At 40.5% G+C, this 17,515-nt stretch overlaps 1 protein-coding gene across 30 annotated transcripts in view; it reads left to right on the top strand.

Annotated features, from left to right (window-relative positions):
• RBFOX2 (RNA binding fox-1 homolog 2) overlaps window positions 1-17,515 on the top strand; it is a 173,493-nt gene that overhangs the window by 126,369 nt on the left and 29,609 nt on the right. For all 30 annotated transcript variants that reach the window (XR_010430660.1, XR_010430661.1, XR_010430657.1 and 27 more), the window contains one exon: window positions 9,615-9,668. Coding sequence is in view for 20 of the 30 variants with exons in the window: in XM_064654941.1 (XP_064511011.1) it covers window positions 9,615-9,668 (54 nt within the window). In the remaining 10 variants the exon portion in view is untranslated. The remainder of the gene's footprint in view (window positions 1-9,614; window positions 9,669-17,515) is intronic.

The raw sequence follows: 17,515 nt of genomic DNA, 5'->3' as shown, positions 1-17,515 counted from the left end.
AGACTCAAAATCCTTGCCTGGAGTGTTTTTCCCAAGCTGCTGTACAAAGAGAGGAATTGGGTAGACAGTGAAGCTGTGGAGGAAGAAATAAATGTGATGGTAGGGAGGGAGTAAAGAAGTCCCCTCAAGGATGCAACAGCATGTGAGAGGTCAGCCCAGCCCTGAGGCGCAGAAACTATCTAATGCTTTTGTCCAGACTGGAGCAGAGGGGGACTTCAGACATGTTGTCCCATATGTGATTAAATGGATATTACATAATGCTCTCTGAACTTGCACGATTTGTGAGAGGGGCAAACATAAGGATTTCTTAACAAATTCAAATTATTTGGTTTCCAACCATTTCTCAGCTATTAGGTGTTTCTTACGGGTCCCTGAAATATCCTCAGGATAGGAGCAAACATTTCCTTATGCATATGCATCTTACAGGGAGGCAAATAAAATGGCCTGCTTAGAACAGGTAATATTTGCTTGACATTTCATGAGGCCATTAAAAAGACTTCCAGAAAGCTTCTGGAAGGAATAGGTCATTTTTTAATGCACACAGTTCTGCACCCACTGTGGAATAAATCAATAGTTGACCTTGTTCTAGCAGATAAAGAAGAGTTAATAGCCGACCTGAAATCCCACCGTTGCCTAGGTACCAGTGATTGTTATTTGTCTGTATTTGCTTTGTGCAAACAGAATATGGCATCAGGCAGTAATGTAAGGAGCTTTAGAAGAGTCTGTTTCTTGGACATTAAACAATTGGCAGGATAACTGTCCAGGAAGGTATCTTTAAAAGCAAAGTGTTAATGGAAGCTGTAAAGTATTCAGCAGCATCATACTGATGGCCAAAAAGGCATGATTCCACAGTTGGGGTATTTGTACCTTATCTGCTTTTCTATATTATTTATAACAAAGGAGGATGAGACAGTGCTCACTAATGTTTTAAAAATAGCAGATCTAGATAAGGTACATCCAAAGATAATAGCCAAAGCAAGGAGATGGATTATTCATTAATGCTGGTTTTTAGCCAGTTCTTATAAGCTAGGAGGAGTTGCAGGAGGCCGGAAGACTGCCAACCAGAATTTACTGTTGAAAAAATCTGAAAGAAATGACCCAAAGAGCTACTAACTAACTATCCAAGATAAAAATAACTTTAGAAAGTTTTAGAAAAAAACATTAGAATCTGAAGAAATGTGTTAGTATCTGTTCAGCATGACTTTGTAATATACATCTTTGCAGACAAATACTGTTTCGTTTATTTTGACAAGATTGTACAAAGCAATACTGGTATAATTAAACACTGCTCAACCAATCGAATTTGTCCAAGTAACCAATTTTTAAGAAAAATCCTACTTATCTCAAGCACAGCACACATTAGAGGGATTAAAAACCTCTTTAATGACAGATAATAAAAAAGTAGTAGTTACTGGGGAGACATCTGTGATCAAGACTGTTTCTAGTATCAGTTTCCCTGGGAATCTGTTCCAGTCTCTGTTCTGTTCAGTATCTATATCAACCCATGGAGACAGTACTATTAAAACCTTGCCAGTAAGGTTTGCAGTTAAAAAAATATTTGAGGAGGAGGAAAGAGAAAGATAAGGTTACTGTTAGAGAATGAGTTGAAATGCCTGGTTGACTGATGATAAATCCAACAAAAACGTGTTTGATGCATCTCAGTGCAGAGCACTGACTATATGGGAATGGGTCTGTGCTCGTAGGATGGAAAGGCTTCTTTGGAAAATACTGATTTGGAAGAGTACTAGTGATCGTTGAAGATAGTTGCTTCAATAATTCAAAGGGAGTTATCAGGTTGAAGGAGGGGTGTGATCTTGCTCATGTTCAAAGTTGAAAAGATTGTGACTACACAATTTTACTCAGGTCTAAGATCAGTTTAACACCAAAAAAAAAAACCAATTAGGGCTTGAAAGATGAGTGATTTTTTTTTTTTAATTGTGTAAGGTGTTAGGTACATTATTTACACTCAGCTTATTAAAAAGAGAGGTTGGGAGATGACAAGTCTGTCCTATAGAGGTGCTTATGTATGGATGATACCTACTAACGGGTTTAGATCTTGTTTACAGTCACAATAAGATTTTCCAGTTGGAAGCTGAGATTTAACACAATTACCCTTGAAATAAGAGCAAAATTCATTAAATAATCATTTGGACTAATTTAAACAGTGGAACAAGTTATCAGGGAGAAGAAGAGTTGCTATCAGTGTTAAAAACAAATTAGGAACCTTTTAAAAATCTTACTATCACTAGACATTCTTTGGCTAGTGTGTGTAAAGACCTGACATGATGGTAGTAGTCTTCTCCTTAACTTCTGATAGGTTGTCCCCTTCCTTTCTGGACTATGTATGCAGAAGAAAAGCTCATGTTTCCCTCAGTGTGTTTCAACTTTGTGCTATGATCGTGTCTGTGCTTGTACCTTATTCCTGATAGCTTCAGCCCTTCCCTCTCATGCTTCAAGAAGCAGTTCTCCTCCCAGTATAAAATTGGCTGGCATAGTCTCATCGTTTCTGGACTTCAGAGTAGGATGGACTTAGGAGTCTCCTGGTGAAGATGGAGGCTGGGTTGGACAGCTCACATGATAAAGATTCTTCTGTTCTCAAGCTGAATCTTGAATTGCCTCTACAAAAACAAGTAAAGTGGATTGTTTTGGTAGTTTTTATGGGTGTCTGTGCATTAAATCTTTATCTGTTGTGAGAGCAACAGTATGAGGAGTCAGAATTGATGTTTTTCAGAATGTACACTTAAGCAAAGAGCATTTTACCATAGTAAGATAAAAATAAGGACTATGCTGATGATGTTTGCAGATGAAGGTGGGTTAGCACTGTACAGGGTGTGAATTTTCTCAGGCTTTGGCTTCAGATGGAGACATTAGCTTTTTTAAAACATGCTTACTGCATGACTACTACTTGTAGACTTTACTGCTTCTGATGGGAAGCATCATCAGCCCAGTTGATAAAGGGGTTTTGTGCATTATCAGCTACAGCAGTAATAACCCATAGATGTTTTCTATGAAGGTGACTATTCTGTCACATTTAATAACTTTCAGTTTATGAAGTCATTAATAACATCATTTATTACAGGTGACAGAATGGTAGCTACTTTTTTTTTGGTTTATTTTACTTTGGATGTTAAGGCAGGTAATCTTAAAATTTTCCCTCTCTAAGCATAATTCATATCTCTATGGCGAGGTTCTTTATAATCTAAGTTTGTGGTAGACCACTTCTTTGTATGACCCAAGCATTGCAGCTCTGCAAGCTCGGGTATTTTTGGAAGCTCTTGTAGCCCTCAGATCTTGGCCTCTGAGGAAACATTTTGTCACTTTGCACTTCCTAAAATAACTCAGTGGATATAATTTCTCATCCAACTTCATTCTGGTGTCAAGAGTGCAAAACACCTCCATGAACCTATAGTTCGAGGCTGAAGCAGTAACAAGTTAGACTACAGCTCTTTGTCACCAAGAATTCAATAGAATTTTAAATCTGTATTTGCCAGTAAATAAATTAAAATACACAAGTAATTCATGATACACAAGTATTGGTGATGGTAGAAAACTACTCATTATGGGTTAAGGCATATAGGTGAATAATATGATAGACCAAGAAGCTCTGATCTGCAGGTGTTCACGCACTGAAGCCTGAAATACAGCAGTAGGAAAGTTGCAGAAAGGGACTCTGCTTTCTTAGTGAAAGTTGCAGAAAGGGACTCTGCTTTCCTAGTGGATTGGACATCTGAAGGAGGAAATCTTGTCTTCTGCATATCAAGATATATTTTAAGTTCTTCATCTGCTAATAGTATTGGCCACCAATTGCATGTAACAAGTCCTATGTGCCAATACTGGAGAACAAATATTCTGGCACAAGGTGGCCTCTGTGACTTTTCTTGTTTCCAGGCTCTTTCTTCGATGAGAGTGAGCCCCAGCCCTGTCACATGGCAGGACTTTGTTCCTGCTGATGTTGGTTAGAGTTACAAGAGGCGCTGTTGTTTATACTGATGTGTTTCACTTGTGCTTTTCCTGAAACCACCTTTTGCTAAGGACTTGTGTACTCAGTGCTATTTGAACATCATGCTTTGGCTGCTCGGCCGCGGCAGGGACCACAGTGCTTCTGCACAGGGGTGCTTGTCACTGCAGCTGTCAGCAGCTCTTGTACTGTCAGTCTTGCTCTGCAAAAGTGTATCTGCTGTGGAAACTTCTGTACTAACTTTCTGGTGGAAGGCAGCAATGACTGGAGCGTACATACTTGTCTGAGGTTTGTTTAGGTTTTCATGTGAGTTACTAGGAGAGTCTCCAGCGAGACTGGGCTGAATGTCATTTAGTAAACAGTGCTGTGCTGTAGCTGGATTTAACTATGTTAAAGGCCTGGGTAAAATTACATGGAGTTAACTTTTATTAACCCAGTTTCATATGGACTCAGTCTACATGCTAAGTCCTCTCAAACCGATTTTTAAATGTGTGCTACTTTTGTGGGCATGGGTCCAAGTACCTTTGCTGTGGCAGCAGTACCAGGTACACTGCAGTCAGACCTCTGGGGAACAGCACAAGGCAGCAACAAGGAGCTGGAAGTGTAGACCTGAAAGCTGGATGATGTTAAGATTTCTGGATGGTAACCTCCAGTACTGTTCACCCCTGTCTCAGTGTTTCATGTGAAAATCTTTTATTTGTGAGTCAGAGGATAAGAAATGACTGAGAAGCTGTATTCCTTGTCACCTTTTTTTTTTCTTTTTACTGGGATGTCTGTGGTCTGTAAATCCTGTAAGAAATCTGTGCTCTTTGTGTGGCTTCTTGTTAAAGTCTGGTTTCTTAGAAAATGCGTGTTTTGCTGGGCAACAGGTCAACCCAAATAAGGGCTGCTTGGTGCTTGCTTATTATCTGTTCAGTTGGTAAACTGTGGTAGTGCTTTGGTCTATAAATGCTCCATGCTTCCATCTTCCTGTCAGTGCAAAACATACTGGTGTAGCTTGGCTGAACAGGGTTGGCCCCACTGTTTGAAGACATGTGACTCAGCTTTGCGTGAGGAAGTTCGTGTACTGATAACAGCATAGCTCTGGCAGACCCCGTGCTGCCATAATTAAGCACTGACTAATACAGGCTAGGATGGAGCCAGCTGTGTTCAGCTGAAAGTATATCCCATGGAACTAGGAGCTAGGGAAAGGACACTCTCTGCAGCATGGACCTATTCTGCTTATGAAATGCTCTTGCTCATGCATCTCAAGCTTGAGGACCTGAAATAGTTTCCTGCACAGGAGGTTGGTTTCCTGGCTGTTTTGAATTTTGACCATCTTTAAGAATGGATTGTTTGACACCTTTGAGATTTAGATAGCTCACTGGACTCTAAGTGAATTTTGTTAGGCTACAGAGTTCTCTTGTAGGGATGTGATGTGGTCACATGGTGTCTTACATTACCTTTTGTTGTTCCATGATTTCTAGAGAATTTACCTTGTACTCCTTGTTGTTTGCATCTTTAGGATTAAGTTATTTGTCTGGCACATTAGAGCTGATTTTGAAAGCTCTAGACAGGGAGAGGAGGCAGGGCCAGCTGGAACAGAGCATACAGGAGGGGCATTACCAAACTGTCAGTGCCTTGGAAGGCAAAAGCTCTCGGGTGCCAGATCTCTCAAATTTATTATACTGAATGTAGCTATGGCCTCAGCTGGAAAAATCTGTTGCCTTCATGTCATCTGGGTGGAAAGAAACACACAGCATGCATATACCTTTACTTGCACAATGCCCTTGCATCAGTGATAAGGTAGATGTTCAAACAAGAGAACTGGATTCTGGTCATAACTCATGTCTGTTATTATTTTTATGCCTCTTAAAAACTGTTACTTCTATCACTCCCCGCTACCACTGTAGCGGAGCTGATTTTTCATTTATCTGCTTTACAGGAAAATAACTGAAGGCTTGTCAAGGTCACTCCAGGGAAGGGACCACTAAGATAAAACAAGATGCTATAGCTCCTATGCCATGGCATAACTGGAAGAGAGTGTGTGTGTGTGTGTGTATATCTTTCTATCATATGACGTGTGCATGAGCAGTTCATGGAGGTGGCTTCTTGCACAACCTGATATATGGTGGGGAAATACTGGATTCTCGGTCACATTTTAACTCATGGTGGTGAGCATGCAATGCCTTCTCTAGAGGCTGTGCAGGGTTCTAAGCAGAAGTTCTTGGTAATCACTGAATGAACCAGTCAAGTCTATCAGCCCAGTGACTCATGTCTTCAGGGTCAGAGGTTAGACGGTTAGTCCTCAGGGATGACTTAAGCATGGGACTTGTTTCATTTGGCCAGACCCCTCTGTCTGTTGGAACATAGAAACATGCCTGTATACATGATTTAAAAAAATTATTATGGAGGGCACTTGGTGTTGACCCTTGTATTTAGATGGCCCACTATTTTCCATACAAAAATTGTGACCTTTCAGTAAGGAGTTCTTAAAACTTCCATTGTTTGCATTGCACTGTTGACATTTGGTAGGCAAAGCACCATCGGAGAACAAAGTGCCTTTTTATGTTCCACTAAATTAGATTCAGCTTTGAAGGAGATATACACTGTTAAAATGAACTAGTTCTTTTTTTCCCTGCTTCCATTCTTCAGGAAAATTCTGGCATGCTACCAGAAAAAAGTGCCTCCAGTGCTAGATCTGCTGTAACGGTTGCAGCAGTGAGGACGAGTCATGGTGTTAGGAGCTGTCAGAGCAGCTGTGGCAAAGGCAACAGCAGAGCCTTGAAGAGCCCAGGGCACATCCTACTGCCTCATGGTCATGCTGCTTTCTTCCAGGGATTTTCATGGAATTGGAAGCCCCTCCCCAGCAAACCTCAGTTCAGCAGTTTTGTCTGTTCTCTCCCAAGGAGGTCCTTCCCTCTTGCCTCTTCAAACACCCACAACTCCTAGGCAGAAAAGAGATTGGGGCAGTTTGTATGGGTGGATGTAGCCTATTACAATAGATGTCAAGCCTGTGCTTGCTGCAGCCACAGGATTTAGTGATCTTAAGTCTGTCATCTAGGAAATTACGTACCTCCATCATCTGCTAGGCAAGGAGGCAAACCTGCTGCCTCTCATAGAGCTGGGTCAGACCACGTGTGTTCAATGTTACCATCAGCATTTTGTCAGCCACAAGAAGTTAAACACACAAGACAGGATTTCCTGTTGGTGTGGAAATCCTGTGGGAGGAACTCAGCCCAATGGGACTGGGAGGCAGTGCTGGTAGTAGTACCCGGGGATCCAGGTCCAGCTGGGTGTGCAGAAAAGGGAAGATGGCATGGCATAATTGTGCACCAGAAGCTGCACAGTTTGTTTGCTTTCAGGATGATTCTAATGGGGTAGAATGGTGATTTTGGCATTGAAGATTCTGAAAATAATTTTGGCACTTGCATTTATCGAGAGGCTGGCTGTTTGAGTGTGTGTGTGGCAACGCTAACCAGCTGAGGTGATGTGGCAGGGGACAGATCCTGCTCTCAGGATCCCTTGTGCTTCTTAGAGCCCTAATGCTCACCTGACCCTTTAAGCCACTACAGATCAGTAAATTGTCAAAAAAAGCTTTGTATTTATTCCTTTTGTTGGGTTAGGTTTTTACAGAATCATTGAGCTGTACAGTTTATCTACAGGTGAGAATGAAAACTGAGGCCATCTCTAAGAGGCTGGTGAGACCAGACAAGGAAGGAGAAGGGAACAGAGACAGCTATTCCGCAGCCACGAGCTTTTAAATTGGTTCAACCCATGTCATGTAATGACGCTGGAATAGTCTACCAGGAAAGCAATCATAACTGATTTCTTTCATGGCAGTGCCCAAGCCATATGCAACAAAGACAATAAAAAGCAATCAACGGTTAATCTTCTTTATTGACAAGCCCACGCCAAGCGTGGGATAGAAATAGAAAATGTATTTTAGCGGTGATTGGCACAGCCACAGTCAAAAGAGGATCCAGCATGGATCAAGCCTAAGCTATTGAGATGTTGAGGTTTCCTTTCAAGGAAGATGCATGTTTACATTAGCATTATTCAAACTTCATGTAACGTGGAATATTGTGAATTCAATTGTTCTTGGGATGAATAGAAGATCAAGTATTGTCCTTAAACAATAGAACAGCAAAAACAACATCTGTGAACCAAGATCTTCTTTTTAAGAATGGAGAATGGAAGCGGACAGAAACTATAGCTAAAATTGTTGGAAGGGGTTTGCTTGCTTGCAGACAGTTGTGGAATACTTGTTCAAGGAACTTAATAGCTTTTTGTTGCTTTACATATTCAGAACTTCTCCTCAGCCATCATGGCTCCCTGTTATAAATGTTCCATGTTTTCAAATCTAGCCACGAGCCTTTCAAGCAGGACTCCCACAAACAGTATTATACCTATGTGACTCGGAATGCAAATGTTAATTAAAAAAAAAGGCAAATACTATATTAAGAGCAACAGGCAAAAGGGAGAGAGAGTGTCCCAGTGCCTGGAGGTTGTGTTCATCACCTTTATTTTCTTGCTGACTCTTCCTTTATATGCTACCAAACTTTTGCAAGTAGTGAGATCAAAACGATGTCATTGGAAGCTTTCCTAAAAAATGGGATAGGAAAACCAGTCAGATGTAGCATTTGTCTGAGCACAGTATGTCTCTCTAGAATGAAGACTACTTATACACATGGCTCCTGAAAATGACATCTAGACCTGTCTTTCTAGAGAGCAGACCTCCAGTTTGGAAATAGAGCCATGACAATTCTCAAAGACAGAGGGGCCTCTGAAGTGATGATGCTTTTAGCTCTAGGTTACTGAGTTGAGTCTGGCCACTTCAATAGAAATATTTTAATATGTTTCAAGCAAGATGAAAGATGTAATTCCACAGAGGTGGTAAATATCCTTTCTACCTTGTAACTCTTGTTTTCCATTTTGTGTTCTGTGCTAAATAGGGAGCTCTTTTGAACCCATTGATAAAGAGCAAAGCTCTCCTTAGGGTCTCCAAGCTGAGACAGAGGTCAGAACTCTGTCACATATGGTAGACTTGCACAGGCCATCAACAATATGTCACAGGTTGAAGCTGAATTATCTTTTTTTCTGAAAAACAAACTGTTGGGAGTTTACCATTTTTGTGGTTTCTGAATCTGCCATCAATTCTTTTAAAGGCTTGGAGTTTTGGTAAATAAGAGGAAAGGAGATTCAGAGTTTGGAATCTCTGAGGTTGGGATGTTATGTTACTATCCCTTCCAGAGAAACATCATTGTTAGGTTTCTCTTTGTGATAGCCACTTCAGGAGGAAGCTGAAATGCTGAATTACATGTTAGAAATGTTGTTAGATGCCTGAGATGTTGTAGATGAAATAGTAGAATGAGGGAAGAAAGAATTGTTTAGATTAAAAGCAGGAAAGATGAGATACCTCAAATCCCTGAAACTCTTCTGGAGATTGTTTTTCTTCCTGTAGACTTTTGTGAGAAAACCTGGGGTTTGTTACCAAGAGGATCTGCATGTCTTAACCCAAGAGAATTGGGTCACGTCACTGGGATTTTATTCCTTTGCCTGTATGCTAGAAATGGAAATATTTTCACCTCCCTTCTTGCACTAAGCCAGGTCCAAAAAGGTAGAAAAAATGAATTGTCAAAAATAAATCTTTTTTTTCCCCCTTGTCTCTCTGCAGCAATTCGGCAAAATCCTTGATGTAGAGATAATCTTTAATGAGCGTGGCTCGAAGGTAAGTCCTGTTTCTGTACCCGCTTCTCTTGATTTGATTGCAGAGTAAAAGGCAGTTCATTGCCTAGAGAATATATTCTGTAGAGATCAGCAGGAATTAGTGTGATGGGGGAAGGGAAAAGCTATTTTGGGGACTGTCTCCTGTTCCCTCTGACTGGAGACTCTGAGCATGGTCAATTCTGGGCAGCATGTACAAATGCTCCTGGACACTCCTGTCTGTAATGTGTGATCAGGTTCCACAGCCTTTTGAACAAACAGGGAGTCGGTCAATTGAGCCTTCATACCAAGCTGTTCCCATTGCACTAGCAATGGCTGCCCTGTGGGGAAGGCAGAATAAGATAAAGCAGCTTTGTGTGATGGGAGACTGTAAGAAAAAAGGCTAACTCACCCCCATCCCCCCATTTCATTGCATTAAAATACTTCTGTAGAAAACTGTCATATCTCATATGTGAAAGGATTTTATTTACTCTGTGTTGTAGACTTACTTGGTGCTTCTGAGGCACTGACCTTTCATGTTTGAGATATTTGATGCTTAATTTAAGTATCCTCATTCCACTTGCCCTGCCCCATGTGGACCTCCCCCACAGAATTTGCATTCATACACCTATTTTCATCTTACAGATATATTAAGAGGGAGGTTTTGTTGAGGGTTAATGGTAATTTATCTCTCTGAAGATGAGATTTCAGATGTTGCTTAGGTCAGCTGCAGAGATATTCAGTGATCTCTGTCCTAATTGGCAATTGGTTCTCATCACATAACCGGTATCACCACAATGACAAATTGATGTGATTCTCTCTCTGCCCAGGAGGTTCAGCACTGGAATAGCAGGGAGTTTTGCAGGTCAGGAGCAAGGTGCATTGCCAAAGCTCTATGGGGGAAGCTTGCACAGTGCATGTCTATACTCTGCTTGACTTAATCAATGCTAAGATTCCCATTTTCAATTAAAACAAAATTTCCCTCCTCCCCACACACGTGTGTGTGCACATGTGTGCATGCACACAAGAAGTTTTGAAGTTGCGAATCAGCTAAGCAGTTTCAGTTTACAGTCTATGCCTTTTGCTTGGATTTGAGGTTCACAGTCTTTATGGTGGCCTCTTTGCTTCAACATATATTCTGGGGTATGTTCATGTTCAGAGTTCTCTGCAAATTTCCACCCATGTTGCCCAACATGCATTCTGAAATTCTTCAGTCTCTGTATTAGCTGGAAACCAGAAAGCCATTGATCTCGATATTAAATAAATGAGTCTTAGCCCTTTTCCCATCCTTTATTTGTGCTTAATACCATGTTTTCTTTTGTTTTGATTTTTTACAAGACAGTCTGAAAAAGTAAATATCTATATGATTTAGTTAGAGTGTTTTTCTTCCACGAATGGATAAAAATCTATATGCTTTACCAAAACAATCAGCTGTGCTGAGTTTGTAAATATTTATTCTGCACTCTGCTGTTCTTTTGATATTTATAGGCCAAAGCTATCTCTGAATTACTCTTGATTTTAGTAAATTTTGTTTGGCTTTGGGAATAGCCTCTGGCCTCTATCAAATCCCTACTTATTTGGATATTATTGCGAAAGAAGGAACAAAAGTAACTGGCCTGGCAAAGAGGTGAGCTCTATCTTTCATACCCCACTGCCTGTGCCTTCCAGAGCAGTGTTTTTCCTCTCCACACATGAACTTCACTCTCTCTCTCCCATCCATACAGCCCTGTGTATTAAACACCCACGGCTGCCCTTTCCCTTCTAGGCAACATTGACATTGAAGACTTTTCTATGAAGACTTAATTTATTATTACAAAAAGTACCTTCTTGTGCAGTTGCTAAAGCCCAAGGCTTCCGGTTTTCAGTTAAAACAAAAATTACTGCTGAAGAGTTCCATGACAAATTTTATCCTGAACCCTTCATAAATATTTGGGGGAAAAAAAAAAAAGCAGAGATGTTCTTCCAGTCCTTGACCATGCAGTTTTCTACTGCTTGTCATCTTACAGCAAAAAGCAGTTACAAAACTGGTAGCCTATATTGAGGGATGGGGCAGAATCTGAACAGAATGAGAAAACAGCCAAAGAGTTATTTCATGGTATCTCTGCATCCTTCTCTACCCAAAGTAATTCCTGTTCTAAAAAGAATGCAAGATTCTTCCTGCTTAGCATGAAAATGGGAGACCCCAGTGTTTGAGTGGGGTGTAGCTGCACGAAGCACCTGGTATTCACATAATAATGGAAAAACAACAGTTTGGTGATCTGATGGTGAAGCAAAGGAAATGGATCTTTCTGGAGGCCGCTCACTCACTCTTGGGTTCTTCCTCCACCTTAGGAAAAAAATTCTGAATGCATTTTCCTGCCCTGTGGTTTCCATTCTAATCTAATGATATGAAACCTCTCTCTCTTCTTCTTCTCCTCCTCTCTCTTGGGAATCCGAAAGCAGATGCTCCTGCTGCCTGCCTTGTGCTGTGTTCTCAATGCTCCCTTCCCTTCCCCGGGTTCCTAAGGGTTGTAGAGTTTTGTGTATATGTTTTGTAAATATTTAAAAGGTACAGTGGTGAATCCCAAACTGCCCTGGGTTCGTCCCCACCCAGCGTGCGATGGGGTCGAGCAGCGCTTTGTCCCTGCCAAGCTGTAGCAGGAGAACTCTGCTGGGATCACTCCAGTGCTGGTCGGTAGGAGGGACTGAAGGAAGTGTGCTGGTTGCATTCTTCCTTTTGAATCCACCTGAGATGACTGGGCAGTTTTCTTCGACAGCCTGGGGGAACTATCAAACTGGCTGCATTTTCAAGATCTCTGTGTACTTAGGAAGTTTGGTGACCAAAGAGAGAGCAGAGTGTGTCCACCACAGCCTCAGGTTCTCTCAGAAGTGTTATTTGTTGATTTTCTATATCACAGCAGAGTAGGAGGCAGTTAATAATTAGTTTTGCTGATTGTTCTTTCAAAGCAATGTGAATTCTTGTTTTGTAACTCAATTTCTTCCCAGATTCAGTCTGTTCGGTAGGATTATATGGGCCCTGGCAGACTTTACACTTATATTGCTTTGTTGTGTATGAGAAAGAAGATACAAACTTTAAAAATCCCTTGAATTTAATTTTGTTTGATGTCATTCTATTAAACAGAATAAGTCTTCCCTTGATCTGTTTCAGGTTTTTTTGCTTGCTTCCAGGAAACTAGCTGTTTGTTTAATTTATCCTGTTTACCATTACATTTCTAGTTCTGACTCAGATCAAGTGCCTTTAAATAGCATTCTGCCCATGGTTGCAGTTTACCATGCACTTCACTGAACCGTGAATAAAACACCTCCAGAGGAAGATGAGAGGATTCCTGCTCGTTTTGTTAGTGGAGATGCATCCTCTAGATGCGTATTTTATCACTATTGTGCTGAACTGAACAAGTGGACATATTTGCAGAATTAATGCAGTCTGCCTGTGTAACGAGTACCCTGTGGCATTCATAAAGCTGCAGGGGAAGGGAATCCAAGCTCTTTGCTCATCAGCTGTGTACCATGTGGCATTCCAAGATGTGTCCTCGATGACATTCAGAGACCAAGAGTGCATAAGCACATAGCAAAATCTTAGCTGAATAGGGAGCGCTTTTTTTTTGTAGCTTTTTAAATCATAAGAGTTCATATCAGTGCAGATGAGCTCATGGTTTCAGGATACTGTAAGTTTGTCCCTCACTGCTTTCCACTTGGAAGATCCAGATCTCCAAGTTCCTGTATAGGACTGAAGTGACTTGAAGTGCTTCATATTTAATTAAAAACTTAGTTGTATAGTAGGTTACATCTTGTCTTCACAAAGAAATTGCATCTATTGGCGTTTGGATTTATGTAAGTAAACCTGTCCTAACTAAAAGCTTGTGCAGGAAGCTGTGTGGGATTTTATGTTTGCAGTTAACTGTAAGTTAAGATAAAAATATGAATACGGGTTTTGATAATTAAGCCTTAAAGACTGTATGCTTACATGTGCATTTACTTCTCTTTTAATGGATTAGGTGCTTTGAGTTGAGCCATTCTTGTTCTGGGCCTAGTTTCCTGTCAGTGGAAAGCCCCTTCTTACATGAAATGAATTAGAGGTCTTATTTTCATTTTAATTCTATTTTTATAAATTTTGTTCAGATTTCATCAGTTGAGCCAGAAATACAAATTGTGTTGTTAACACAAAGAGGCTTAAAAACAAATTAAGTCCTGGCAACCAGCATGACCTTCTCAGGTCACCAAATCCCGTTAGAATGCCAGTGGCATGAAGGAGACGTGACTGGTGTCCCCTTATCCTAGTTCACTGAAGTAGTTTTATGCCTTGAAGTCTGCAATACTAAACTAACGAGTTAAATTAGTCCATACACCGAACTGGTTTATTTAAACTTGAATTTCAGGCTGAAGTTGATGTTTTCATAGTATAAGCTAGCTTACTGCTCCTGTGGGAGCACCTTCCCAGTAGTGCTCGTTTCACTGTGTAGGGAATTGAATCTAGGGTGCTAAATTGGCAAAATACTGATGCAGCAGGAAGACAGAGACAGAAATAAGCTTGTTTTCAGCCAGTTTAGCCTGTTGAACTCACAGACCACACAGTGAGATCCACGATCCATTGAAGGGAGGAGGAGCAGCACACAGCCAGGGATGACATGGGCCGTGAAGCCCCTGACCTGGGCTGGCTGGAGCTGCCCTGAAGCCCTAAGCTCTCACTGCTCAGCAGTGCTAGCTGGATTCCCACTGCCCACTGCCGGCCTCTGCCCTCCTCTGTTCTGCAGCAGGGATCGGCAGTGGAGCGACACAAGCCGGACTGTGGAAATGATACAGCTTAAAAATAGCCCTGCAGGGTTTTTTTGAAGATACATTTACATTTTTTTTAGCCAGATTAATTCCTGTATCTGCCTCACCAGATCACACAGGTGCGCGGATGGGTGTTTTACACGTATGCTTTAATGCACTCGAAGTGAGGCACAGGGCAGGGAGGAGCTGGAAGAGCTGCTGAAATGATGGCAGCTTGTTTTATGCTGATTCTCACCAATTGAAGGGTGCGTTTGTGTGTGTGACTTCAGTAACATGTTTTCTGGATTTTTTGGTGTGATGCTGTCGGTGCATTCAGTCCTGCTCATCTCAGGTGGATTATAGCTGAAACCTTCCTAGTCTTTCCAAATGTCTTGCAAACAGGTAGCCTAAACTGCTGCCTCTTTGGCCGTTTTTTTCAGGCTTCTAAAAGTTTGTTTATTATGGAAATAAGGGAAAAGAAACAAAAGAAAAAAACTTGGTTTGAACCAAGCACAGCAGCAGATGACAGCAAGGCTGGTTGCTGGCTGTGTGCTCCAGTGGTAAATGGCAAAGATGCTGCTGCTGGGGTGACTGGTCTAAACTCCATGACAAACAAAGGGATAACAGTGCATGGATTTCAAGGGGCTCTGTTTAGTTTTCTTTGGTTTTATTTTTTTATTTTACTTTATTTTATTTTTGTTGTTGTTTTTTGTTTAATTTCTGTGTTCTGGCCACACCCAGGAGAACCGTCTGCTTTTGATTTCTCCCTTTACGGTTACATGGTAAATTTTCTTTCTCATTCTTCAGAGATGGAAACGTTCAAATACTATATATACATTTATTATTTTTTTTTTCACTGCTCATCATGTTGCTTGTTATTTATTGCAGAGTCTGAGGCCAGACTAAAAGGGTGGCAGTTACTCGGTCTCTTCAGGCCCTTTCAATAAACCTTTGGGTAAAAAGGGGTTAGTCTGGTACTGCAAATTACTCACTAATCCTAAAAATGTTGTTGGAGTTTAGTGTTCGCTGGGTCAAACTTATTTTCTGCTTGGGAGAAGTTCATGGCAGTTACTGATGGGGAGGAATTGTTGAAAATTTCAGCCTTGTTATCATAACAGCATTATTAAACCCAAGCTATTTGTATAATCTAAATTTTAGAAGCCCTAAGTCTTTTTTTTATCCAGGATCTTCCCTTCCTCTGACTCCATACCTACTACTATGGAGCAATCCAGTACCTGCTATAAAGCTAAGATAGTAAATATTGGATACCTGCCATCTCTTTTTTTTTTCCTTCCTCCTTTCTTTCTTTTTTTTTCCAAGGTCAAGACAACCTTGAGGAGGGAAAACTGAGAATTGTTTGTTGTATATGTGTAGTTACAAATTAATCCCTATTCTTTACAGGTCATGTATGAGAAGGAAAAAAAGTATATGTATGTGCTTTTTTCTCTCCCACATCAAAAATATGTGTATATATATATATAATTGCTAGTTTTTAAACTTTGAAATAACAAAAATGTCAAGCATGGCTCACCTGTTTTTCCTGATGAAAATTTGAATGTGTAAGAGATGCATTAATATGACAAACCAAGAGGGCACAAATACTGACTCTGCCATAGTCAACTATATAAAGCATTAATTCAGCATTGACATTAAATGGTTCTCAACAAAGTGAGTTGCTAAGGACTGATCTGTCAATATGGTTAATTAGTTATGTTGTTCTGAATCAGATTAATTCTGGTTTAATTCACATCGTTAATTATATTCCTATAGTCTGCATGTGGATTGTATGCTACCTTGAGTCAACTTAATAAAAATACTGAAAATTCCTACTCAGTTTAAAGATAATTAATGCTAATGTAGTTTTTTAAAAACCCATACAGACTTCACTAATTGCAAGCAGATGTGAATTAAAATAGTCTTAGTTTGGTTCTAGCCTGCACAGCTTAATGTCTAAAAAATTACCTTCCATCTGCACTCCAGCTTTCAGTTCACATCATCACCGAAGACATAAATTTCATTCAGTCTCCACAGGCTTGTCTAGAACAAACAGAAATTTTAATGTAAAAAGAGAAGAGGGAAATAGAGATTCGTGTTGCAGTCCTTACCTCCCCTCCTCCTCCAGCCTTTAGAAGATACTTTTTCCCCATTATACAGAACCAGAGGGAAAGGTGTTGCTCTATTTCTCAGGCTTGCCTTTCTCTGTAGGGGTTCTTTGAAGCAGACACAATACCCTATTCCTTCATAATCAGCTTTGCTATTACACCCCCTGCACCCCCTTTGGTTCTCTGTGACATATTTGAGAGTTATATGCAGTTGGGCTGTTTTATTAGCCCCTGTGTCTGTGGCTCTGATTTTAAATCATTTAAACAGCAAACTTTTATGCTGTTCTGAAAAAGGCATCAGTCTGATATTTATATAGCTCCTTATTTATAGCTGGAGAAATGAAATTATCTGAAGCTGTAGATTATTGGGTTGGAGCCCAAAGGAGCACTCTTGTTGATCTCAACATTGCACTACTTGGCTAAGTTATTTTTATTATTGCTGTTCGAGGTTTGAGGGAAGTTAAAAAAAAAACCAAAAAACAACCCCCCCCAAAAAAACCCCAAACCAAACAAAAAAACCCCCAACAACCACAAACCAACGACAGAAACAACCCCAACCCTCCGTTTTACAAATGTGTAAGAGTTTTGTGCTGGAAACCTAGCTGTGGGTTGTAAAAGCCAGCTTGTCAAATGGCTTGGACTGTTTGATTAGTATTGTAAAGACCTTTAAAAAGCACTTGAAGAATAATGGCTTGCTTGTGTCTCATTGCTAACAATGCTTAGAAATCATTATGCTGTCTGTTTTTTGGAGTGTCCAGTCCATACATATGGGACCCCAAGGTGCATGGAGGAGGCCAAGTGGCTAGCATGCCATTTCCCTGACAGGCATAGCTGTAGATCACTCTCATCACCTTGCTTTTCAATGAACATTGTGAGTTTCCATTGCATCAAATGTAAGCTTTGTTGTTCTGCTCCTGAGGGTATTGAAGCTAGTGGAGATTAAACCAGTACATTAAATCAGTATTTGCTTTATACCAAGCCACAGGAGCCAATTACTTCTGTTCTTAAGATACCCTAA

This window comes from Pseudopipra pipra, chromosome 5, assembly GCF_036250125.1.
Source record: "Pseudopipra pipra isolate bDixPip1 chromosome 5, bDixPip1.hap1, whole genome shotgun sequence".
Lineage (NCBI taxonomy): Eukaryota > Metazoa > Chordata > Aves > Passeriformes > Pipridae > Pseudopipra > Pseudopipra pipra.
This window is presented reverse-complemented; position numbering and strand designations above follow the sequence as displayed.